General features: G+C 32.9%; 2 protein-coding genes and 1 long non-coding RNA gene across 6 annotated transcripts; all 3 read right to left on the minus strand.

The window, feature by feature from the left end:
• LOC109715794 lies at positions 603-1,766 on the minus strand. Of its 2 annotated transcripts, XR_002217758.1 has the most exons (3): positions 1,734-1,766; positions 1,558-1,659; positions 603-635 (listed from the first exon to the last, which is right to left on the minus strand). It is a non-coding gene; the product is annotated as an uncharacterized LOC109715794 (long non-coding RNA). The 2 variants fall into 2 exon arrangements; XR_002217757.1 differs by lacking the exon at positions 603-635 and having other exon boundaries at positions 1,424-1,659.
• LOC109715360 (NDR1/HIN1-like protein 12) lies at positions 5,210-6,681 on the minus strand. The gene is made up of 2 exons (XM_020240338.1): positions 5,885-6,681; positions 5,210-5,572 (listed from the first exon to the last, which is right to left on the minus strand). Exons 1-2 carry the CDS (start codon positions 6,349-6,351, stop codon positions 5,392-5,394), a joined length of 648 nt encoding a protein of 215 aa, XP_020095927.1. The 5' UTR covers positions 6,352-6,681; the 3' UTR covers positions 5,210-5,391.
• On the minus strand, positions 6,198-17,604 carry LOC109715359 (probable mitochondrial intermediate peptidase, mitochondrial). Of its 3 annotated transcripts, XR_002217596.1 has the most exons (19): positions 17,293-17,604; positions 17,100-17,181; positions 16,642-16,694; positions 16,492-16,546; positions 15,548-15,686; positions 15,407-15,461; positions 15,063-15,285; positions 14,774-14,869; positions 14,219-14,338; positions 13,964-14,089; positions 13,012-13,167; positions 12,550-12,666; positions 11,929-12,054; positions 11,781-11,848; positions 11,535-11,670; positions 11,225-11,390; positions 10,585-10,831; positions 10,373-10,486; positions 6,198-6,333 (listed from the first exon to the last, which is right to left on the minus strand). XR_002217596.1 is itself a non-coding variant. In XM_020240336.1 (18 exons), exons 1-17 carry the CDS (start codon positions 17,523-17,525, stop codon positions 10,593-10,595), a joined length of 2,190 nt encoding a protein of 729 aa, XP_020095925.1. In that variant the 5' UTR covers positions 17,526-17,604; the 3' UTR covers positions 9,937-10,486; positions 10,585-10,592. The 3 variants fall into 3 exon arrangements, 2 of the variants coding, with proteins under 2 accessions (XP_020095925.1, XP_020095926.1); XM_020240336.1 differs by lacking the exon at positions 6,198-6,333 and having other exon boundaries at positions 9,937-10,486; XM_020240337.1 differs by lacking the exon at positions 6,198-6,333 and having other exon boundaries at positions 9,937-10,486; positions 16,642-16,659; positions 17,293-17,431.

The raw sequence follows: 25,763 nt of genomic DNA on the forward strand, positions 1-25,763 counted from the left end.
TCAAACGATATTCGTAGGAGGCTGTCTCTGTTTCTCCTCGAAATTATGTTGTCTGCAGCCAACAATAATTTCTTAGGCCAAAATTTTATAATTTTTTTTTTCATTCACTTTTCTCTATGCTGGGTTCCAGAACAAATAATTTTTGTATTTTCTGCAATTAAATTACGCCTCTCGCGTTTTGTTTTTCTAAGGAATTGTCAAACAAAAACTCTGATTTTTTTCATAAGATTTGTCCCAACGACATTACAGCAAAGTTCTTTTACCAACTTAATGTGTCACGCCCCGGATTACACTTTTTCCGGGCGCGCCGACAAATTCGCCGTATACAAAGGAATTTTTCCTGTATACGAAGCGATAGCTGTACCTGTAAAACAAACACTACTACGAACAGTAGTAGAGAGCTGCTAGAGAAAACAGATGCTAAACAAACTGAGTTTCATATACATAGTCCAGATCCAAAAATACCAAGCTACTCGCACTGGCGAGTTAAGTCCACTATGTACGTAAACTCGAAACCAAAACATCTATCTGCAGTAGGGGCACCTCTAGCTCAGCACGTCGGGTAGGGCTCTAACTCGCGACGCCCTTGCCTCGATCTTGATCCGCGGACGGTGCAGCAGCCGGAACCTGTGGCTCTGCAAAAATATAGGTAACAACTTGGCGTGAGAATTACTGTAAAAACAAGTAGTCCTCAGTGGGTACCGTCCAAAACAACATCGGTCCACCCACCAAGTCTACAGAAGGGAGCAAGAGTAGTCAGAAAAGCAGGAAATAAACTCTACTGCTATCGATCCCTACACTATCATGCTCTACACTAACCAACTGTAGAAAAAGTCAACTCTGACCCAATCCAATCGGGACTGTAAGTATACCCGCCCCCGGGACTGTGAATACACCCGTCCCTGCCCCGTTGCGACTATCAAGCTCTATCCACACTAACTGGTCCGTGGAGAGCAAGTCCAACTGGCATGAGCGACACCAACGCAAAAGCACAAGCCTGACTCCGGAGTGGCACTCGTGGGCGCTACCCAACCGAGTATGCAGCGTATCTCTGTCGAGCTCAAACAGGCTCTGGAAAGCCAAAGTCAAGAAACCGACTCTAAACTGGTCTAACAACCAACAGGTAACGTGCCCTCGGCACAATCTAAAGCCAAAAAGGCGATACGGGTCCACCGTCAACTCTGACGGCACCCAACAGTCCGAAATAACCTGAACGACCCGGTAAAAATCCACTCGGCGAACCAGCACGAGTGTAAATATATTCTAAACTACCTGGATTACTCGTCTCGACAATACTGCGACAGTACAATTTTCTAACGGCTCCTAGAGCTAAATCAGGCAGTTTATACAGGTGACAGGTCCAAATCGCAGGTTTTCTCCTAATTCAATTTTCAAGTCTAACATGTATAATCTACTTAATTTAAAAAAAACATGCTCCAAGATTCAGATTTCACAATCTACATATAATCCATGAATTTGAGCTAAAATTAATTACCGAAATCAAGATCTATACATGTCGACCAATAAGAACTTAGGAGTAAAGCCGATGTAACCCACCTCAAACGCTAATCTCTGGCAGCGAAGGACTCCCTCTGGTGTAGAGCAACTTGCTGGATCAAACGCACAGCTCCGAGTCCAGAAATCGTCCACGCTCGAGCTCTACACAACAACAAATCACCGTTTTAGTTCCGAATTACAACAGTGAGGTACAACAGGGATTCGGCCAAGCTAACCTCCACCAAATCCAGCAAGTAAGGGCTTCGTGGATTCCTCTCAAAGTCCTGAATCCAAAGAGCCAAGTCTCGTCGCAATCCGATGCTCCTACGTCGAGAACGAGCTGAAATACCAACGGTCGACGGCGAAAAACAGCAAAACGGCATTTAAGCTCAAATTTGATGATACCCGAAGTATTCGAAGCTATTCCAACTGAACACTCACCTCGACAGCGACTAGCACCGGTGCGACGTCAAGAACAGCGAAGTCGCACGCTCGCCCGGTCTCCTCGTAATGGCCCGGCGTCAAAAGTGTGCTCGAGCGACTCCGCGGCGCGTCATCGGCGACGAATCCGAGCTCCCTTTTGCCTTCAACCGGATGAGAGTGAGAGAGTGATGAAGAAACAGTAGGAAACCCTCTCTCTCTCTCTACACGAAGCTATATAGAGGGGAGTGAGGGGTGATACAAACGAGGTGGAGAAATTACCTAATTACCCTGTCACCTACCCCCTTGTACCGGTACACGAGCTCCTGTACCGGTACAAGAGCCAACCCGAGAGCAGTTGAGCCATTGCGCGATGGTTGTACTGGTACAGCCACGCTGGTTGTACCGGTACAGCAAGCAGAGAATGCTGTTGTTTTGCAGAATTCTTCGCGATAAGCTGCCCTCGCGTCGCACGGAGTCCGTTTTACGTCTATTTGACGCCAACGCGACTCGGACTTGTCCCGACACTCTCCAGAGCTGTCGACAAGCCTCCACAGTCATACACCAGGGATCTCACATAAGGGCATGTTTGGTTCGCCGAAAGTATAACATCGAAAGTGGTACTTTTAGAAAATGACGTCTTATCGGTTGTTTGAATTGCAAAAGTAAATATGAAAGTCACTTTACGAAAGTAGGCTGATAAAGTGAGTTATAGGTAAATTTCACTTTTTCGACTTCGGCTAAAAAAATTCGAAAATCATCGTAAGTGGAGAGCTTAGCTAAGAGGTTATATTTGGTCTTAACTTTAATATTTAAATTTATTTTTAAACTTCAATTTCCCTTTAAATTTGAATTAAAATTATGATCACATTTTGAATTTTATTTGTAAACTAAAATTCAATATAAAATTTTAAATTCAAATTTATGACTTCATATTTAAATTTAAAATTTAAAATTTATTTTTATTTAAATTTGATTTCTAGAATTTAAATTTAAATTTTAAATTTCAAATTTTAATCAAATTATTATTAGTTAAGAACTTCAATTTGAAATTTGAATTCAAATTGTCTCAACTATAAATTCAAATTATTGACTGAAATTTAAATTTTCATGTTCAAATTCAAATTCAAATTTAAATTTGAACATGAACATTTAATTTCAATAATGAATTTTAGTCTGAATTCGAATTCGAATTATGAATTCAAATATTCAATTCGAATTGTGTTTTAAACTCATATTTTAATTTATATTTAAATATTAATTTATATTGTGAATTTATATTTGAATTCAGAATTTAAGATCAAAGAGTAAATTAATATATGATTCAAATTATAAATTCAAATTTGAATAAATGTTCTAATTTTTGTGTTGAACTTTTATTTTAAAATTTAATTTCACTTATAAGTTATAACTTAAATTTTATATTCAAATTGTAAATTAAATTTATGTCTTAAATTTAATTATAAATTCAACACAGATTTAAGTTAAATTTAAATTTTAAATTTTAACTTGGAATTCTAAATATTAATTTAAATTGCAAGTATAAGTCGTTTATTTATATTTTCACTTCTTTATATATAATTTAATAATAAAAAATTATAAAATTATAGTTTCAATTTTTTCTTTATAGGAACTAAACAATCGAACTGAAACTTTTTCCACTTCGCTGACTTTCGAGCAACCAAACATGCCCTTAGAACAAATCAGGCGGAAAACTCGGAGGTTTTCCAAAAATAACATTTTCCTCGAAATATTTTTTCTCGAAAAATCTTTTTCCACGCCTTTTTGAGGAACCAAATAGAAATGAATATTCTTGATGTAAAAAGAGCAAAAAATATTTAATTAAATAAAATAGTTTAATTGAATAGCAATTTATAAAGTCCTAAGCTTTCCATACATCTCCCATAATTAAGTGTCAATTTAATTCTAATTCTTTTGAGGACACAATCTACTAAGGATATTCTCCACTTATTTCTTAAAAAGAAAATTATGGTGAATCATACCCTCTTCATCCTACTCTCCACTCTAATCAAAGCACTAAACAAAAATTAAAGAGCCCACCAATATCTCTTTCCATCAACACCATACATATATATATATATAAATGAAGTACAATTAGTAACAAAAGTCTTTTAAAAAGGATCATAACTTTTATATATAAAAATAGTTCAATTTAAAATATTATTAATAAATCAGATTTGTAGCCATATGAGTGACATATTTTGAATTGGCCAGGTAGGTAAAGAGAAAAGAAGACAAGATAGTTATTTTACGAAAAAAAAAGCAATTTTTTACTAAAATGCTATATAGAGAGAGAGAGAGAGAGAGAGAGAGAGAGCTAGACTCATATACTATCTATATTATTGGAATTCTAGTACTATAATTTTATTTTTGATATTAGGATGTTCAAATTAACGATCCACACCCTTAAAACTGATTTAGAATATTTAAAATTTTTACGAATAAAATTTTATATTTTTTCAACATAGTTTATTTTATGATCAAATCATTTCAAAATTATCAATTTTCAATGACTATTATAGTGAGTTTGTAGTTTAATAGCATAGAAGAATCTAAACTTATTTAAATTTTAATAAAAATACTTTAAACTATCTAAATCAAGATTAGCCTCTTTGATCTTGAATTTAAAAATTTTATCCTTAAATTTAAAAAATTATTCAATTTTTACCGTTTATTTTGGCATAATTTATTTACTAAGAAAAGATGTTGAAAAAATTAAAATTTTATTTCTAACAACTTTATATATCTTAGATCATATTTAAAAAGCACATTTTTTGCAAGACCACCTTTTTTGCAAGACCAGCGAACTTGAATCAAATAGAAGAAAATTAATAATACTAGGAGCTTGGCGTGACTCGAACTCAGGAGCTCATGCTCTAATACCATGTAAAACAACTGTTATACTATAAAATCTTAAACTTTTGAGAAGTTTAAAAACAGTATATATATATATATATATATATATAGATATAGAATTAGGCTGGAATACTATTAATAGTAAAACGCTCTTTTTGCTATCAAGTTTTTAACCCTTGGATGAAAAATTATAGGGTCATGATGATATTAGTCGATTAGAGTTGAGTGGTCCCCCTAGGGTTATAGTATTTAATCCAATGGTTGGAAATAATGAAAAGAGTTGATCCAAATGCTAAAAAATTGGTAGCAACAATGAGATTTTGCTACTAATAGTAGCCCAGTCCATCTCTCTCTCTCTCTCTCTCTCTCTCTCTCTATATATATATATATATATATATATTAAAATATGGAAAAATTCAATCCGATTGGCAAATATATAATAGGCATAGATCTCTCTCTATGTATACAAACATTTATACCAAAACTAACAAAAAGAAACTTAATTAACATAAAAAGATACACTGGTATAATCAAACTCGGCTAGCAAAATAGTGGCCAGCTTTAATGAAGCTAAACTAACTAAATACTGCAGTATATTTACATACTGGTAGAACACTGACTTAGCGGCACACTAGTACCGGCGGCCGGCCCGACCTCCACCACGGCCAGACAGGCGACCTCGAACCCGTAACCTCTCGACACCCACATACCGACCTTCCACCGGAGCCGGCCCTGCAGCCGTATCTCGATCAGCAACCCTGCAGATCTTTGCGGCCCCCTGTGTTAAGTAATAATTAAAGAATTACCGTGTTGAAATGTAATTAAGCATATATTATATTATACTAGCATGTATATATATTATTCTTTCAATCAATATGTATGTAATTCACGTGTTACCATACGTGATCCCTCTCGATAGATTAAAAACACGCCAGATCGAATTAATAGCGTAAGTTTTTAAAAGGATCCTTAAATTTAAGCAAACTTAATCATTTGTATTCAATACTAAAATAGATATATGTACGGACCCCGATCATTTTTTACAAGCAGTAGGCGTGTGGCGGACGGTATTTTAATATTTTATATTTACCTGACTGCGGTGGGGCCCACCACCGCGGATACGGTGCTGACGGTCCGGGGTTCCTGGTAGAAGCCGGGGACGGCGGCCTCGGCGGCGGGGGGCTCCCCGGCGCAGGCGGCGCGCACGCGCAGGCGGTCGTAGAAGGCGCCGACGTGGGCGTTGGGGTTCTTGGCGGCGACGACGGCGGTGACGGTGGCGGCGGCGGGGAGAGGATCGGCGGAGGGCGAAGAAGGAGGCGGCGGCGGGGGGAGGAGGAGGGCGGCGTCTCTGAGGGAGAACTCGGGGGCGGAGGGGCGGAGGATGAGCCAGAGGAGGAGGAGGAGGAAGAGGAGGGAGAGCAGCGGGGTGGACAGGAGGAGGAGGAGCTTCCTGGAGATCAGCCGCGACCTCAGCTGGTGGGAGAGCCCTCTCTTGGAGCAGTCCCTCGGCGACGACGACGATGAGGATGATGATGCCGCCTCAAAGAGGAGAGACATAACTTTAGTTTTGCTTTGTTTTTTTTTTTTTTATTTTATTTTGTTGTATGATAGTGTTGATGGACAGGGAGGGGGTTTATATATGAAGATGGAAAGGAGGAAGAGAAGGTGGTGAAAGGTTTGCAATTATTTCTGACACAGCTGTAGACCAAGGAGAGAGAGAGAGAGAGAGAGAGGATGGATATGAACTATGAAGCCAGTAGCCAGCTGATAGTAGGTATTAAAATTCAGATATAAGATTTTTTTCTTTTATCACTTATTTATATAGTTGTGAAATTAAGGCTTACTTTAATATTGAGGCACTATTAGATAAAATAGTGTTGGATTAAAAATATATAGTAATATGTTTTAATGTTCTCGGATGAGATCGCAGAAAATATATCATAACCGATTCATCGCGACACGTGGAACACAATATTACGCACGAAAATAAACAGAATATTTTCCCATCGTACTTTCTCACCGCAAGAAATATCAATCACAAACGAAGCCTAAGAAATTTTCAGTTTTACTCCTAGTGTGGTTAAAAGTAAATAGGATAAAAACTAGATGTATGAAATATAAGTTAGTAATTTATTTTATTTTTTCTTGTGCTGTTTTAAGAAGTTTGAGTTTTAACCAAAGTAAAATTATGATGAACCAAACAACAAAAATAAATTTTTACGGCCATAAATAAATCACTTCACTCTCTCCACTTTCCATTAAAAAAAAACCACACCCACAATAGGAAAAATTCTAGAATGCAACAGGTATATTGGTGACGTGACGTGACGTAACGTAACAAACCAATTAAATATATTCTTTTAGAGATATATGTCCCATCATAATTATAAAAATATATTTTTATTGTACTTTTATTTGAAAAGAATGAATATGATTGGCTTGTTATTGATGACGCGGTGCAAGTCTGACACAGTATAGAATTCCTCCCACAAAAGGGGTATACTGTATACACTTTTACATCCTCCTGTTCAAAGAACTTAAAAAATCTCTTTTGAGGTTTTTAGTAAAAAACAAAGAATTAATAAGGCTAGTAGGTAACTCTTAGCTATAAAAAGCATAGGATGTAAATATTAGGCCTTAAGTTATTTGTGTACATGTAACATTTGCTTATTCTGAAAACATAAAAGAAAATTAAACGCAGAGTTTATTTGAAAGAATTTAAAACCGATACAACGCGAATTTGTTTAATCAAATAATATATACAGTAGGATGCAATATTATACATATAATATGTAAATTAAGATCATATTTGCATATTGGAATAAGCTATCCAGTGCTATACTACTCGGTACGAGAATTCAAAGTTAAGAGTGTGATCAAATATCTCAAATAAAATAGCATACTTGGTATTTAAGTCACTTTTTCAGGATGTAATAAATTATCTCTCAGATGAAATAATATTATTCTAACAAATATTTGAACATAATTATTAAGTTAAGAAGATTTTGAGTAGAAACATGACTTGTACCAACCCAAATGGCCACACCTGTAGCTAGTGAAAGAGATGTAACATTGTGGAGGGTGTCCATTTATTATAAAAAAAATGCTACACACTAGTTAGCGATATAATAATTTGCAAAAAGACATGCAATGGATCCTTTGCTACATCATATTAAGCTTTATGTTGGATTGGGGTCCCCACCACTTAGATGCCTCATTATTTATAAGCTGATATTTGTTTCCTACTGGGTCATGATTCAACTGAATCCACCAAATTTATACCTTTTCCAATTCTTTTGAATGGGACCAAATTAACATATACTTTGAGTATCATGAACTAACTGTAAGTATATACTTTGGAGCAACAAAACATAAATTAGACCTAGATTGAGCTTTTGAATGTTCTTATTTAGATAGCCACAGCTCTATTTAATTCCAGGGAAATCAATAGATTCTATAGAAACATAAAAGCAGGTGCCATAACATTTGACATTCTAACCGACCGTCCCTAGAGCAAGTGGCAAAGGACTTGGTGGTTGGTACCCGAGATCCAAGTTCGAATCCTAGTTGATTCACATTTCAAGCTAAGTTTATTTCTCAATAAAATAAACGAAGCCGGTAGCATGCTACCTATCTCTCTCAAAAAAAAAAAAAAAAAAAAAAAAAAAAAAAAAAAAAAAAAAAAAAAAAAAACATTTGACATTCTAGCACTAGGATCACTGATCATACATATTTTTCCATTTTCTTTTATTTTAAATAGACTTAAGTTCAAAGTTGGAGCAGAAGCCTGTACCACTATGTTTCTCCGTTCCGAGTGAAAACGAAATAAACGACACAAATTATAATTGCTTGTAACAGTTACAACAATTTATAGAATAAAAGACTGGAATATCTCATTTTATCCCAAAAATTCACTTTATAATCTTAAGCTACCAAAAATAAAATAAAATAGAGTTTGTAAAGTGTTATGTAGTTCTATGCAGAGTAATTGATCTTTGTCCCAACTTTTTTGTGGAAATGAGATCTGTATATAAGAAACTAAAGCATGAAATGAACATCCATTTGGGAGATAAATTAATTTCTAAATCACTCCTCACTTTTGAATACTTTGATTCCAAATTATTACCCTAATGCATCATTGTTAACTTCCATTATGGAGAGGGGCTATCATGACCAGAAACAACATGTTTACAAAGTTCCTTCTATTTTTCCATTGAACCTATCAATTGAAGCCACTCAAAGCAGGACTAATTATGTGGAAAAGAAAGAAAGGTTAAAAAGGATGGGCTCTCTACTTAACATGATAATGATAAGTTTGAATTTGGATGAGTGTGAGAAGAAGACACAGGAAGGTTAGAGAATCTCTAAAGGCACCTTTTAGGAGTGTCTAGGGAATCATTCATACCTATGCTTGGGGCTTCTCCAAAAGCCATTAGCTTTAGGTAAAGAGTGGCTTTGGATGAGGATTTGGTGGCCTTTGCTCTCATAAATGGGGCCCCTAAACTCTTGATTGAGGATATTCATGAGCATATTTACTTGGACCCTATCTGGATTCACACACATTTTATTCGGTTTATATCTTCGATTTACTCAAAAAGCTGATAATATCTGATAGATAAAAAGTGTGATCAAAAGCATACGATATTCAGTCCTCGGGTTAATTTTCTTGAATAGAATAAATTATCTCGTAAGTAAAATATAATATTTTATCAAATTATAAATACCAAAACCTCTTACAGAGTAAAAGGTAAACTCCTAGCTTCTAGTTATACAAGAAAATTTTCATACTCAACAATTTACTTTTTAATATCTTATTTCGCCATTCAAATAGGAACTTAGCCCCACACAAGGTAACAAGAATTGAGAAGCTTTTCAACTCAAAAGATATGGTTCTTAACTTTGGTCTTACAAGATGTGGCGGACACGAAATCACCAACTCCTCTCAACTTTCCCTATGTCACAATGGTTATTGGAGGTACTTTACCACATGTTTGTCGTATAAATTCTGAACCCTAACCAATTTGGGGCTTTCATTTTTTAAAAATAAAGTTTATTTTAGCTTTGAGCCACAGCAAAAAAATAATAATCTAGTATTTTTATCAGCCAAAAAGTTTTAACTATTGCTTCTTGAACAAAAGAAGAGACTCAAAATCAAACTTTGATTATTGTATTAAAACTTTTAATACAACATATCTATTTGAGGCAGTAGTGCTTTTTGGATTCCCTCGGCTGAATTTTGCCATGCGCCTTAATCAATGGGGTGAGCCTCAAAATGAAAAGCACTCCTGAATAAGAATGGCAAAACATTGCAATTTTTCTATGGTTCTGGTCTAAGAGTTCAATCTTACAATAATTATTAAAAAAAAAACCCTTTTTCTTTCCCTTTTTTTGGTTCTCGTAGCTTTACCAGCAAATTAACTTAACAACTACAATATTCTACATTATAAATTAGCAAATAAATATTGCTTCAGCTCGAGGGTAGAGCACCGAATGGAAACATGAATTGTAACAGGTAAATATCTATACACCCTTAATCAATAATAAATTATGACAACAAAGATGATAACATAAAACATACCTCATCTTGGTGTACATTGAGCCCTAAAGTTCATTCAAAATCATCCACCCATGTGATGAAACCTTTTCTCAGCTTTTAGCCATTAAGTGGATCTTCTTTCCAAAATCAAGCCATCTGCAGCAAAAGCAAAACCAGAAGCCAAAGCTGAGTAAATCTGTTCCAACCCCTAAACCTCTCCTTAAAATGAGGTTTCAAAAAGCCGGTTTATTAACCTTAGATATCATAAGCCCAATTCTTTGCAGAGACTGCTAATGTCAGGGATTACTCCGCCTCTGCAATCTCGTATAATTCTGTCCCCGACAAAATCCTTCAGTAAATCAGATGGGTTCTTTGCTCCTCCGTGCCGCAGGAATTTTGTTCGAATAGCGTCGCCTGTGCTCCGGGATAGCGGATCGTCCAGGCAGATCTCTTGCCATATGGTTGATGCGAAACATCTCGCGTATAGATAGCTATAATAGCCTATAATTTCAAATGAAGAGAAATATTTAGAGGGTATGTAGAGTTTGTAACACCCCTCACACTATAGCACTATAGATCTTCTGGAAATAGGTCCTTGAAATTACAGTTATTTTTGTTCTAACATACTTTCTGATTTAGAAAATCCATCAATACAATAGTCTATAACTTAAATGGAATATTCTAAAACTTTTTTTGATGAAATCATTAACCCTAATGGGATTAACAAAATTTTGCAAAATCTTACATGGTAGATAATGAGTTTAAAATAATAATAATAGCCAACCAAGTGACCTATAGTTCGAGAGGTGTTCATACACTTTTACCTTCCTTTTAAATATATAGAGCGTCTTAGAGACAATGGCTTTTCGCCTGGTACAATAGCTATATTCTTACCAGCACCATAATTAATGAGGTGATTGAATCGAGTATGCCAATGTGTGCCCTCTACATGTTTCCAGCTTGTGTGTTGTCTCTTTAAATCGGCAACAATAGAAACAGTATCTCTAGCAGTAGCTGGTTGCTCCCCAAAGAGTGTCAGGTCAATTAGTGAGTAAAATATCTGTGATCAGAAATTAAAGAAAAAAAATATAAATGGAGATTAGTTGCAATTATTTGACAAAAATGAGATTTAAAAATGAAATAAATTCATCCCGTTAATATATGTGAAATAGAAAAGAATAAGAAAAGGTAAAGAGCAATAGACCTGGCGTTGCAGCTCTGTTGCAGCAAACATGTTTCGAGCACCGTTCATAGCCTGTACAAGTTTTTCTGGTATGGGATCACCGGTAGTTTCATCTCTAGCAAATGTCCGCAGAACACGATAGTCCCATGCATAGTACCTGCGAGTAGTACAATTTTGATGAACTGAGAGACAGCAGAGAAGATGCTCCTTTTGTCTTAATTGCATTCAAAGTTGCACTAAATGGAACGCAAAAGACCAAATACAGACTCGAAAAGGTTGGAAGGTGTTTCAGCGACATCAAGGACGACTCTAGTGCCCGAGAAGTGCTGATAATCCTAAATAAATTCAACAACACGATAAGTATATGAAGGATTATTGTAGAAGCTGTGCGAATATTATGGAGCAGAAATGTCACCGTTCTCGAAAGGAGGGAATGAAGAGCATGACCAAACTCATGAAAGAGGGTTTCGACATCCCAGTAGTTAAGCCTCGTAGTTGATGATCTGTACGGACTTGAGAAGTTGCAGACTAATGCAACAATCTGTAATTTTCAATTATCATTAGTTAAGTAATGTATAAAACATAACTATAATGAAACATATATAGTTCTCCTTCAGGGAACATTAAGTAATTAGAATTGCCACGTACAACAGACCTGCTATTTGAAACATATTTTGTCCCATTTTATCACACTTTTATCTTGGACAATCGAAAGAAAAAAAAACAATAGGTGTTGGTTCATAACATGTTTTAGCAAGAAGAAAACATTCTCATCCAGCAGTTTCACTAGAAAAGAAATATGCATCTGCAGATAAATGCTCTAGAAACACAACTTTCTTTTAATGGGCCTTATTATAAGGATGATAGTTACTATGGGATGACAAGATTTGTATATATTGTCGATATTCCAACTCATTCACTGTGGAATAATCTTCAACAAGTATATACATAGGAAAGAAATAATTGCTAGAAGCAAAAATTATTTTTGGTTGAAAAGAGAAGAGGACTACTAAGTTTCATTGGCTGAGGATCATACTGGAAGTTGGTATTCCTTGTCGGAGACTCTTCGCCCACCTCTAATAGCGAAATGGGCACAACCTGGATATTTCCCCTTCCTGGAGTAAAGATCAAGATACAGATACCCCAAATCACCCTGAATATAGAAAGCATTCCTTCAATGCAAAATAAAAATAGAAGGCAATTTAAGCAACCAATTCTTTCACGAACATGCTAGCAAAAGAAATTTCGTGAAATTCTGATTGACTTTGATGACAAAAGTCCGTGTACATCATCGAACTACAGAAATTGAAGCGTTTCCCATAAATATAGCATTGACATCAGAAAGTCACAAATTTAAAATCACAAAATTTATCACTGCATCTACCATCATTCGAGGCCAAATATTTTTACTAGTCAAAACAGCAATAGCCACTTAGTGAAATAATATAGGCATGTCTAATGATGCTAAATGCAGCTTACAAATGAAATTTGTCTGTACCTCTTCAGGATGATGAAGAGAGAGCTTTATGACATCTGGATGCCATGACTCGCCGGGAGTAGTCGGAATCATTTGAAATGTCGCACCAAATAGCGACTCAACCAACATTTTCAAGCCCTCGAGGCATTTGGATAACGGGAAATATGAGGCAACAACCTGTTGAGGACAAGTATGAAACTTAATCACAAAATGGAAAAATAAGGAGACATTTACACAGAAGTCCTGGGAGATCATCTATTGACATATACATCTCTGTAATATCTGAACTTATCACAAGCCTTCGTAAACTTAATTATTTACAAATTTATCCCCAAAAAAACATGAAACTTAATGGGAAGTATGAGGAAATAAATTGTTGTGACAAAAAATAATAATAATAAAACTTAAGCATAAAAAAATAGTAATAAATATATGGCCCACTAGAAAGTATAAGTTTGTACAGAACTAGATAATCAACATAACTGGCCCCTCTCACATAGTCAAACTTAGCTGCTACTACAATATACTTGTGTTTCATGGGTATGGATATGGAATACAGACACAACACTACACAAAATCCCAATGCAGCATATCTTCATGAAACAAGAATACTACACAATAAGGATAAAACAATGTATATACAAATAAACATAAATTTATACACAGATAAAAAATTTAGATATTGACATAACAAACAGCACTTGTGTGTGAATGGCGCTTGGTGTTTACTGAGGGGAAAAACAGTCAGATGCATAAAAAAAGTATCTGACACATATTCAAGAAGTATCCAATCGGTATCGTGTTTGATAAGGTTGTATCAAACACAGATGCACCCAGGGTAATGATGTAGCCATACATTATAGTCATCAATAAAATAAGCACCATGTTCTTGAGTTCTACAACAGGAAAATGATTGTGAAGACAAGATTAATATATAGTGAGAGCAAGCCAAATCAGATTTACGTGAAAATACCGAAGAGTCCAGGTCATATGTAGAAGATTTCATCATTCCCGTGAAGTAAGCCTCATCCCATGGCTCTAAATCTAAACTTTTCTCATTACATACTCGCCTCTTGAAATCACGTATTCGTGCAAACTCCTATATAGCAGCTGAACATCAAAATACAGATATACACTGATGCAAATACAAAATTGCATTACAAGACACAAAAAGAAAAATCCACGATGAAATAATTAGCTATATTTAAGCAAGTCCTCCAAGCTATACCTCATCAGCTTTGGGTCTAACTATCTTGCTTAGATCAAGAAGAAAGGACATGACAACATCTACTTTTGCGGCCAAGTTAGGATGTATAGCAAAGTCGGCAAATGACTTGTACCCCATTATCTGCAGTCATCATTTGGAATGTTACAGAAAATAAAGCAGCTCTCTGTTAATTTTAAAAAAAAAATTGAAAAAAGAAAGTGATAGAATTTGTTTTTAACTGATAGCCGAGCATTCTTCATTATGGATAGCAATAAATGAGATTCTAATTTTAATGCAGAATATTATGCCAAAATTTTTATCTTATTTATCATCTGAAACATGTAGATAGAGAGAGCAAGCAGTTCTCAGGAAGCTAGTGTCACAACATATGAATTTTACAGCAACTAATAGAATTTTTATCACCAGCAACTCTAAAATGTAGATAATGCTTTCTTAGGATTTTTAAGAAGCATTCATGGTGGTTTAAAGAAGTGTGAGAAGAGATTTAAAATGTAGATAATGTGGATTATCTGCAGATCTATTAGTCTAGAATCAAAAAGACCTAGTAACATTTACCTGTGCAAGTTCATGACGAGTTCTTATAAGATCATCAAGAACACCAAGATTTCCACTTGGTACAGAATTACCTCTTATGTACGCTAGTCTCCTTACCTTCAAAAGATATAGAACAGGTTGCTTAGTTTAAGCTTTAAGACAACAAAGTATCAGCGACCTAACATATTAGGCAACCAAATATAGACGCCGATAACAAGATATAAGTCCAAAAAGTAGACTGAACAAAGTTAATATGCATGCTTTGTTTAGAATCAAGATCAAACTAAAGCCAAAAAATCAAAAGAGATACCTCAGCATCTGATACCCATTTCAACACTGAGGAGAGAGTGCTTGAATCTGTTGTGATCTGAAGACCCTTCTCTCTTCTCTGATCCCTTAGATCTCTTATTTCCTCAGATGCAGATGGGGTCGACCGATATATGGGCTTAAAATGATGTTGCATATCCTTCGGGATTCGCGATGCCGGATATATATCAACAAAACCTGGGTCAGTCATAATATTTTCATTGAACCTGATGAGAGCAATAAGAAATAAGCTTGTAGCGCTGGGCAGGTAATGTACTTGCTCTGTTGGTATCAATTTAGCATGTGCATCAAAAAGCATGATTTGGGGGAAAAGATCATAAGACATACTTTCTTCCCAGCTGGGCAGCCTTGAGATTTAATTCATTAACCAGGTCCAGTTTCTCTGGCATCCATAACAAATTGACAAACAAGATCAACACTTAAACATCTAATGAAAAAAAGACATCCATAACGGCTGTTAGTGACTACCTTTCGATAGATGGATGCCCCCTTTCTCAAAATCAATACGTAAAGTAGAGGCTGCCCTTTGAGCTTCTTCTGTAAGCAGGACACCCTCACTCTCAGCCTTTAGTATAGCATTGTATAATGTTACATTTGTATTTAGAAACTGCAGGGAAAGTTCCAAAAGATTAAATAAATGCTAGAGTTGCTAGGAATACCTTGTTGAGATAAGCTTTTTAGAAGAAGATGAAAGTAAAGAGATATTTACATATAAACCTCTCAAAATAATTTTTCGATAAATGCAGAAACATTCCCCCACATGAATCGGATGACTCTCCAACATAAGATAAGATCGTTTTGTAAGAAACTGCACGTCCAGGATTATATATGAAAATTTGGACATCGCCGGGTTTTGCATGAAATAGACGATTTTGCAGGGATATATTCCATTATAAGTTAAATTGGCAATCCATTGAAGCAAGTTTAAAGTGCCATATGGATGACTCCAGGTAAGAGTCCAATCACCAGGACAGATTTATTATCTTGTGAAGACGATTAGTCTTGATCCAAAAAAGCCAAAAACACGGTGTTGAGCACACATTATTTAAAGTCCTGTAAACTAAGCGTATCAACACATCCAAGTCAGATAACATAACCCCATTAAAACAAGTACAGTGAAAACTGCAAAATAATTTTTGTCTTACTACTACAATGAATGGCCAAACAAGACGAACTCATCTACATAATAGAGAAAATTCCACATTTTCTGGAAGTGGTGTTTAGAACTTCTATAGCAGCAAAAATTTACACACATTTAACACTTTACAGGCACAACTTATTAAACAAACTCTATTCGAGGGATGTATAATATCAACTGTTCTGCTCTATCATCATCTTGAAACCAATTCGTCCATTCACTCACGATCACTAGAAATACATAAACCATAAACTTAATTATGGGTCCAACTTACATGAAGATACTCATAAATCCTCATCGAAGCCTTATCCGCTTCTTCCACATACTCCCTGAAACATAAATAGTTACCAAAAAATCCAAATCAAAAATAAATCCTCAAACAATCCCCATTGAAGAAAGAGGCAAAAGTTGCATCTAATCTGACCTGTCCGGATGTGTGTTCCTGCACAGCTCCGCAGAATCAATCACCGAACAGACCTAAGAGCCAGCATAAGAACATCAATTTGATTTCTCCCAACCCCAAACTAATAAAAAAGGGTGTTGAGAAGAGAGATCGGGGACTCCATCCAAAATTTTCTTGGGTTCCTAACTTCTAATTTTTCTTATCTTTTTTCAATAGGTCCCACTCCGTACCATCTATTACTTGTTTCAATTAAGTCATTTCCATCAAGAACTCCTTAGCTGAGATAAAAATCCTCGTATCAGCACCTAATAATGTTTGCCACGTCGCTTTTTCCATCCAAATTAACATTCTTTTTACAGAAAAAAAAATTGATTGTTAGGTGTTGAATTGCAAAAATTAATAGATTAGGACGTAAACTGAAACCTGGGTTAAAGATTGGAGATAAATGGTGCAATTAAACCCTAAAAATGAAAGCATACCGTGTTAGAGATCTCATCCATGGCGCGGATGATCTCCATGGAGGGAGGGAGCCGAGAAATGTTAGAGACGAGCTCATTGGACCTGATAAAACCCTCAAAAAATTATATATATACAGAAGAGCTTTTTGTAGCGGAAGCTTCTCAAGAATCTCAAAGGAAGGAGCTTTGCGCTCGGACTCGACGCGGAGATTACCTCTCGATGGCCTCGTCGACGAAGCGTCGGAACCCCTTCGCCGTCCTCAGGATCTGGAGGCCGTAGAGGCCTGTCTCGGCGCCATCGGCGAAGGCGGCGGCGGCGGCGCCGGCGGAGGTGGAGGAGGATGATGAGGCTTCGAAGAAGCGGCGCCCCCCGGCGGCGACGGCGACGGCGGAGGCGGCGGAGGTGGCGCGGCGGCGGCGGAGCCCTAGGGCACGAGATAGCAACATCCTCGAAGCCGACGAGAAGAGGAAGAAGACGATGGTTTGGATTACAAAAATAAATTAAAAACTCGAATGGTGTGAAAAAAAAAAAAAAAAAAAAAAAAAAAAAAAATCAACCAAACCAGAGTATTTGGTTTGGTTTCGGTTGAGTTATATAAATATGCATGCTTCGCTTTTTCCAATTTGAATCCTATCCAAACCAAAATTCAAAGCTTTTAATTTAAAAAACTTTCGAATGAAAAATTAAATCATTCACGACTAAAATCCAACCAAAACTATTTGTTTTTGGCTTTTGTGCCCACCGCATGGAAACCTTTGTACTGTAAATTAAATTAATTTATTTTATACAGTAATAAGGTAACAATATAAATGCATAAATATTAAAATTGATCAGCTTACTAGGACCTATTTAGATCCATGAAAATGTTATCAGATAATATCATATTTTGTGCAAAAAAATTTTGTTGTAATTGAGATGTAGGAGTGTGATCAAATATTTAGAATTAGATAGTATATTCGGCCTCTAAATCATTTAGGATAAACATAAATCATCATTAAATAATATAAAATAATTGTTTATCTTTAATAACTTAATATGATAGAGAACAGTGTTTAAATATTTTTACATCATTCTCCCTCACTTTTGAACTCGAGATTTTTCGCTAGGTCCATGATACGGACTTAAATTATATAAGAGAAAGTTAATTATATTAGGAGTAACGCCTGGACTCAAGATTTTTTATTAGACTTATGACGTGAACGTAAATTATATAGGAGAACATTAATAATGCTACGAGTCTGACGTTACTCAAACTTGAGACCCCTTGCTCTGATATTATGTTAAATAATATAAAATAATCATTTGTTTTAATAGTTTAAGCAGGCAGAGAATGATGTTTAATATTTTTAGTTTAACAATATGTTATCCAATTAATAAAATCATGAAAGTCCAGTGCCTTTCAATCAGCAAAGATCAAATTCTCTCCCTCCAATTACAAAAGAAAATCAACATACCACATCAGTTGTAATCTAATATATCTTATCAAGGCTTAAGATTATATAAATATTTTATTCAATATATTTTTTTTTGTTTATTTAAGAAGCATATAGTATTTAATAAATCTAATAATATGTCCAAAGAATAGTACCAGTGGAGAATATAACAAACTATATCTAATAACTTAACTGTGTGGTTATCATCGGTTTATATTTTACTAAATGAAAGCTTTTTGATATTGAAGCACTAATTTAATATGAGCAAGGCTACTCATACATCTCAAAGAAGGTGTATGATATACATGAGCAATACTACTCGCACAACCTAAAGAGGGTGTATGATGCATACCCTATCCATTTTAGGATGAAAACTGCTACGCTAGTCCAGTCAATGTGATTAGTAAAATTCATCCCACCCAAGCCCTTTAGGGATGTACTGTTGGATGTGGTCCACGTGATTTATTTAAGACAATCTATAAAGATACAAGCGGTTTATTCAAGTTGATCTATAAAGATACAAAAAATCTAACGGTTAGGATGTATCTGGTCACCTCTTTGATGGACAGACGTGATTTAACATCCTTATATTAAGTTATAAATAAATATGTAACATACGGGAATTCCGGTCTAACCCTAAATCCAATTTTCTGTGACAGCTCCATCTCCCTCCGGGGATAAGAGATAAGGGAATTAGACTCGAAACGTCCGGGGACCGTCGTCTATAATCCGGATATTGACAGTTGATCTATAAAGATATGGAAGATCTAACGGTTAGGATATATCCGGACAAGTTCTTGATGGATGGACATGATTTAATATTCTTATATTAAGTCATATATGAATATGTAACATACGGGAGTCTCAATCTAACCCTAATCCAATTTTTTGTGACGGCTTCATCTTTGAGGATAAGAGAATGAGACTCGAAACGTCCCGCTTTCTTACAGAATACGAACGAGGACGAACCGCGAGTAAGGACCGTCGTCTATAATCCGGATATTGAAATCAAAACTATGGTAGAACGTACGATCTTAATTTTTTATAAAGTTTCAACATGTACAAATAGTATTTTCTACTTAATATTAAAAAATAACTTCAAATAACCCCGCGTGTTTGTGATGTATTATCTTGTGGTATTTTATTGCAGTTATATCTGATTTGTAGCCATTTTTTATCATACCATAATGTAGGTTAAAAATGATATATGAGACCACCTCAAAATATATATACGCGCACGTGAAAATAAAGTAATAATAAATACGTACCGTTTCTAATTTACTATTTATAAGTAGTTCATAAAAAAAAAATCTAAAATGCACCAATTATATTAGTGGCGTGACGTCTTCAACCAATCAAATAATATTTTTAGATTTATTTGTCCTATTATGATTATAAAAAAATATTTTTGTTGTATTTTTTTTCCACATAAAGAGAAATAATTGATTTGTTATTGATGATATGGTATAAATATGATACAGTAGATTTTCTCTAGTTCTTAATAGTATGAAATGATAATAAACAATAAGACAATAAACAGGTCAACTCATTACTGCAAAATAAAAATCCCACCCAAAGTGAAGGAGGATTTTCATTTGGTTGGTTCTAATGACAAAGATCCTACCCATTAACAATTTATAAAAGAGGCGTTTAACTGTCGACCAAATATATGTTTTATACGGATGTGAGCAAAAGACAGTGGACCACTTATTCTCTTCTTTTACTTTTGTCAGGTTCATGCTAGTTGGTTTACAGGTCGAGCCGCGCACAGTTCACCTAGCGAAAAGGGTAGGCAATTTTAGGATACACTGGTGGTCCATAGAGCAAATGGCAAAGGGCTTGGTGGTTGGTATCCGAGACTTAAGTTCGAATCCTAGTTGATTCACATTTCTAGCTAAGTTTATTTCTAAATGAAATAAACGAAGCGGATAGCGTGCTACCTATCTCTCTGATGCTTTACAATATTAGAAGAATACTCAATTTGTGGAACAAATCTTATTAACCTATATTTCTTTCTCTCCATTTTTTCCTCCCTCGCTTGTTTTTTTTTTCTTCATTTTTGTCTTATTTCGAGGCCCTACTGACTCAATATTTTTGCTAAATTGATATCTCTTGATAAGTAAAGCGGGGAGCTCGCTATCTCTTCTCTCAAAAAATAAAAGACAATTAAGAGCAACGAATCAAATGAAAGAGAAAGAACATTGCAATATAAATAACATAAGGAAACTCCGAACTTTTCACTCAATTCAATGCTAAACATAATAGATGCTTGAAGAGTCCGGCTACTATACTATCGATAGTACTAAGTTCTTGATACTATATCGAATTTTCTGTTATTAGATCTATCATTTAATCATTTCTACATATTAGATTATACTATTCAATCAACTACCCACTCAATCCTAGGGGACTATTATCATCCTAGCCGCACATCCTTCCATCTAACGGCCGAAAACTCAATAACATCAAGCATTTAGTGCAATCGATAGTATAGTAGCATAATTCGATGCTTGAAATTACCGAAAAGATTGATCTAGCAGAAAACAATTAGGTATTTGTCTTGACACCCTCTACATGTAAACGATAGATATCAAGAGAAGTAATTGAAGTGACAACAATATTGAAATCAACTCGAAATATATATCTTGAAATGGAGGGAGAATTAGAAGCGACTTTAATTAATTTAGCACTTAGAAACAAAAGCACCTCAAAATTTTTGCATTTGCAGACCCAGTGGCGTGTGGAAATAATTAAGAACACCATAACACTATTTATCAACCTGACATTCATTCCAATTAAAGCATATTATAAAGAATTAATTAATTAAATCAAATTATAATAAAGCGATTAGTGTAAACTCTTAATTAATTCATGTTGAGCACATTGCTAGCTGGATCTAATTGTAACTTGGTTGTGTCGATAAGGCCATCTTAAGTTAAGGTCTCTCTATATATTATGTAAAAAAAAATATATATATATATATATAGAGTCCGGCTATGATGCTTATAAAAATACAAAGCACTTGATGCTTGTAAATTTTTTACCGTTAGATCTCTCCCTTTGATCATTTTTATCCGTTAGATTATACTATTCAACCAACCTCCCACTCAACCCTAGGGGGCCACATCATCCTAACCGCACATTCCTTAATCCAAGGGCCGAAAACTTACAAGCACCAATGACTTGATACTTTTAAAAGCATAAGAGCTCAATTATATATATATATATATATATATATATATATATATATATATATATATATATATACTATTTNAACACACTTTTTATTTTATAAATTCCTTGGGGCATCTATACTATATTATCTATAAAATTCAATACTACCTTTAATGTAAACTCTTTTACGCATCTATAAATATTTCGCGCATCTATCCTCTATCGCCTATAACTCCCATAAAAACAGTTCTTTTCACTGTCTATGAAAATAAAAATTAGCAACCTACTCTAGGTTACCATTTTTAAATTCTAGATATAAACTCTTATTTAATAATAAACTTTTTAATAAATTTTGTTTATCAACGTTTAATGACCTGTACTTTTATAATCATCTTTTCTACCTCCATAAAAACCTTTCTTCTTTTTTAAATTTTGAGTACGAAAATATTCATCATATATATATATATATATATATATATATATATATATTTTTTCTCAAATGCGTCATAAATTAAAATATCCGTTATCTCCTATTTACGTGTTTTTCAAATATTTTCTTTCTCACACATAATACTTGCGCCAATCACGTAAAATATTACTAAAAAGATTTAATACCCACCTAAGCAAAACTAATTAAATTGTTAATTAAATGTAATTTTATATTTTAAAATTTTTTTAGTAAAGTATTCAAAAGTAATATCCGCCAAAATATCTTATGCATTTCTCAAATATAGAACATATCTTAATGCACTCACATATAATATCTACATATCTTTGCATATAATATCTACACTATCCCACATTTATCTCATCATATAATATATCTTTATCTCATCATATAATATTTATTCACACACAGAATATAATTTTTTGGAGACATATTTTTTTAGTAATATCTTTTTTATTTCATCTATATTTTTCTCAAATATTATTTTTAGTAATATTCTTTCTCATATGTCCCTATCGCTAGCACCAGTATATCGTAGCATATTGTTATCGTCGACATCAGCACATTGTCACTTTTGCCACCTTCGTCATAGTTAGAAAGGAATTTTGATCTCACCTGAAATTTTTTTTTTTATGTGCATTTACACTATTTTAGCATATTTTTTTGGTATTTTTTTATTTTTACGTATACGTTTATCAAATATAAAGTATATTTAGTGTATAAAACATGCAAAAACCTTTCAAAATATGAGCGATAGGATTCAAAATTCTTCTAAAATTGTATTAATATTTTTACAATCTTTTTCAAATCAATTTGTTATAAATATATTATATATATATCTAGATATATATATATATATATATATAATATTATAATATATATTATATATATATATATATATATATATTATATATATATATGAGTTTTGAATTTTTTTTCTCTTTCCCAAAATGCCGATCCCTATTAATATAATTCCAATTACATACTAATATATCATTCATTCAACTTCAATAAATAAATCAACGCCGTACAATTTTTATTTTATTTTTAAATTATCATAAAATTATATTAATCTTAGTCATTTGATCTAATCCAATGACTGACGAATTAAGTATCTGTCACTTTTTACCTAAATTACCCTTTAGATAGTACGTATCAAATTTACTTTTTTATATGTGTGTCAATATCTCCTAATAACGCGCCCTAACATAATATCATATTTTATCACAAAATATATTCGCATTTCTTAAATATTTTTTATTCTCACACGTAATTATCGCCACCTATTAAATATCCAATCACATAATACCTTCCGCATTATAAATATTTAATCATATTTTTTTAAAAGTGAATATATAAAAATTATCTCAATTTTACTACTAATTTTAAATATATGAGAATATTTTTTCAAAAATATAACATATAAATTTACAATTAAAATTTTAAATTTGTAGTAAATATGATTCACAAATTGATATTGATTTGAGATAATTATTAAAATAATTGTTGACATGATATACCCTTTTTAGTCGGAAAAAATATTGCATTCTCTTTGCGAGAATAGAAAGAAATTTATACTTATCAAATTTTTGTCAACGAAAGATATTTGCAGGTCCCATAAAATAATATTCCATACTTTATCAAAAACAAACGAAAATCTCTAATGCAACAAACATTGAAAATTTTGTATCTACTATTCTCAATTAGCTAACTAAAAAAATTAGATTTGAAAAAAAAAAATAATTTAATAAATTATTAATCAACTTTTAAATTTTAAATTTGGTTCATATATTTCAAATTGTGAATTAATATTTAATTCAAATTTGAATTATTAAAATTTCAATATTTGGGTGTGTAAACAGTATTTCAAATTAAAAATAATTAATTAACTTGAAATATATCAAATTTGAAAATTAGATGGGATTATAAATAAATTAATGTCTTTAATAATTATTTTATTCAATAATGGATTCAAAATTAATTTCAAATTTTGAGTTTTATTCATAAATTTAATATGAATTTATTAATTTAAAATTTAGAATTGCTTTAAATTTTTAAAATTTGATGCATATTAAAAAAATAATTTTAGAAAAAAATTAACTGATAAATAGAATTTATTACCATCAATAATTATTTAATTTAAATATAAATATAAATTTAATTTAATTAAATATTACGTGCATTGCACTGTGCACTTATAAATAGTATATATATATATATATATATATATATATATCTATACTACTTATAAAAGCGTGAGTTTTAAATTTTTTCTTCTTTCCAAAAATACCTCTATCTTTTCTACTAATATTTTCATGTCCAGTAATTTGCAACCATTTGTTTCAAATAATTTTTCAAATAATAATTTATTCTCAATTAATATGAGAGATAAAAATATCATGAAAATGCAAATCTATTAGCATTTAAAAACCTTAAAAAGTAAAACAAAGTATACAAAAGACTAATTAAGTAGAAAATTATATTACGACACATTAAAATGAATTAGATGGAGCCAAAATACCTTTCCAACTGTAGCGATAGTGATCGTGGACGATGATAAGGAACAAATAAAATATTACTAAAATAATATATTTGAGAAAACGTAGAGTAAAAATGAAAAAGGATATGATTTATATTTATGAAACATATAGATGGAGATGAGAAAGTATTAAAAAAAGATATACTTCATGTATGGATAACTATTATGATGAGATAAAATTGGGAAAGTGAGGAAAATTTTATATGTGAGGATATTAAGATTTTATCTATATTATGCGTAGATGGCGGGCGAGTATACACGGCAGAAATATTAAATATTTTACTATATTTTTCGATTTCTAATAAATTGAAATTTTGAATATACATATTTTAAATTAAAAATATTAAAATGTTAATAATATTTAATTTTAAAAATTAAAATTTAATTCGATCCACTTTAAGATTTAAATTTTAAAATTTTAAAATTTTTTAAAAATTTTAGTAAAAAAAGATAGAAACATTTTTCAGAAAGAATTTTATGTTTAATTCAAAACTCAAATTGTAATTTTGATCCACTTTCAGATTTAAATTCAAATTCAGATATTATATGTTTCTGAGAAATTCAAAATTTAATGGATTATTTGAGATGAATGGTTCAAAATTTCTGGACATGAAAAAATTAATTAAAAAAATAAAGACATTTTCATAATAAAATTTATGTTTAATTTAAAATTTAAAGTTTAATTTTGATCCATTTTAATATTTAAATTCAAATGCGAGGATACGTATAATTCAAAATTATGATAGGTTGAGAGAATTTTTAAGAATGAGAAAAGATTAAAATTTTGATAAGATATTTGAGAAACATGTAGATATTCTGTGAATTAATGAGATATTTGAGAAATTCACAGATATTATATTGAGAAAAATTGGCGGATACAGGTATTACGTATGAGAAGGAAAATATTTGAGAAACGCGTAAATAGAAGATATGATATAAATGCGAGGGTATCATGGTCACAAAAAATGACAGATACTTTTATTTTCAATCGTTAGATAAGATCTAATGGCAAAAAATTAATATATTTATTTAAGAATAAATTATTACTTAGTAAATTATTTGAAATGATTGGTTGAAAATTACTGGACAT

The sequence above is a fragment of the Ananas comosus genome, linkage group 9, assembly GCF_001540865.1.
Source record: "Ananas comosus cultivar F153 linkage group 9, ASM154086v1, whole genome shotgun sequence".
Classification (NCBI taxonomy): Eukaryota; Viridiplantae; Streptophyta; class Magnoliopsida; order Poales; family Bromeliaceae; genus Ananas; species Ananas comosus.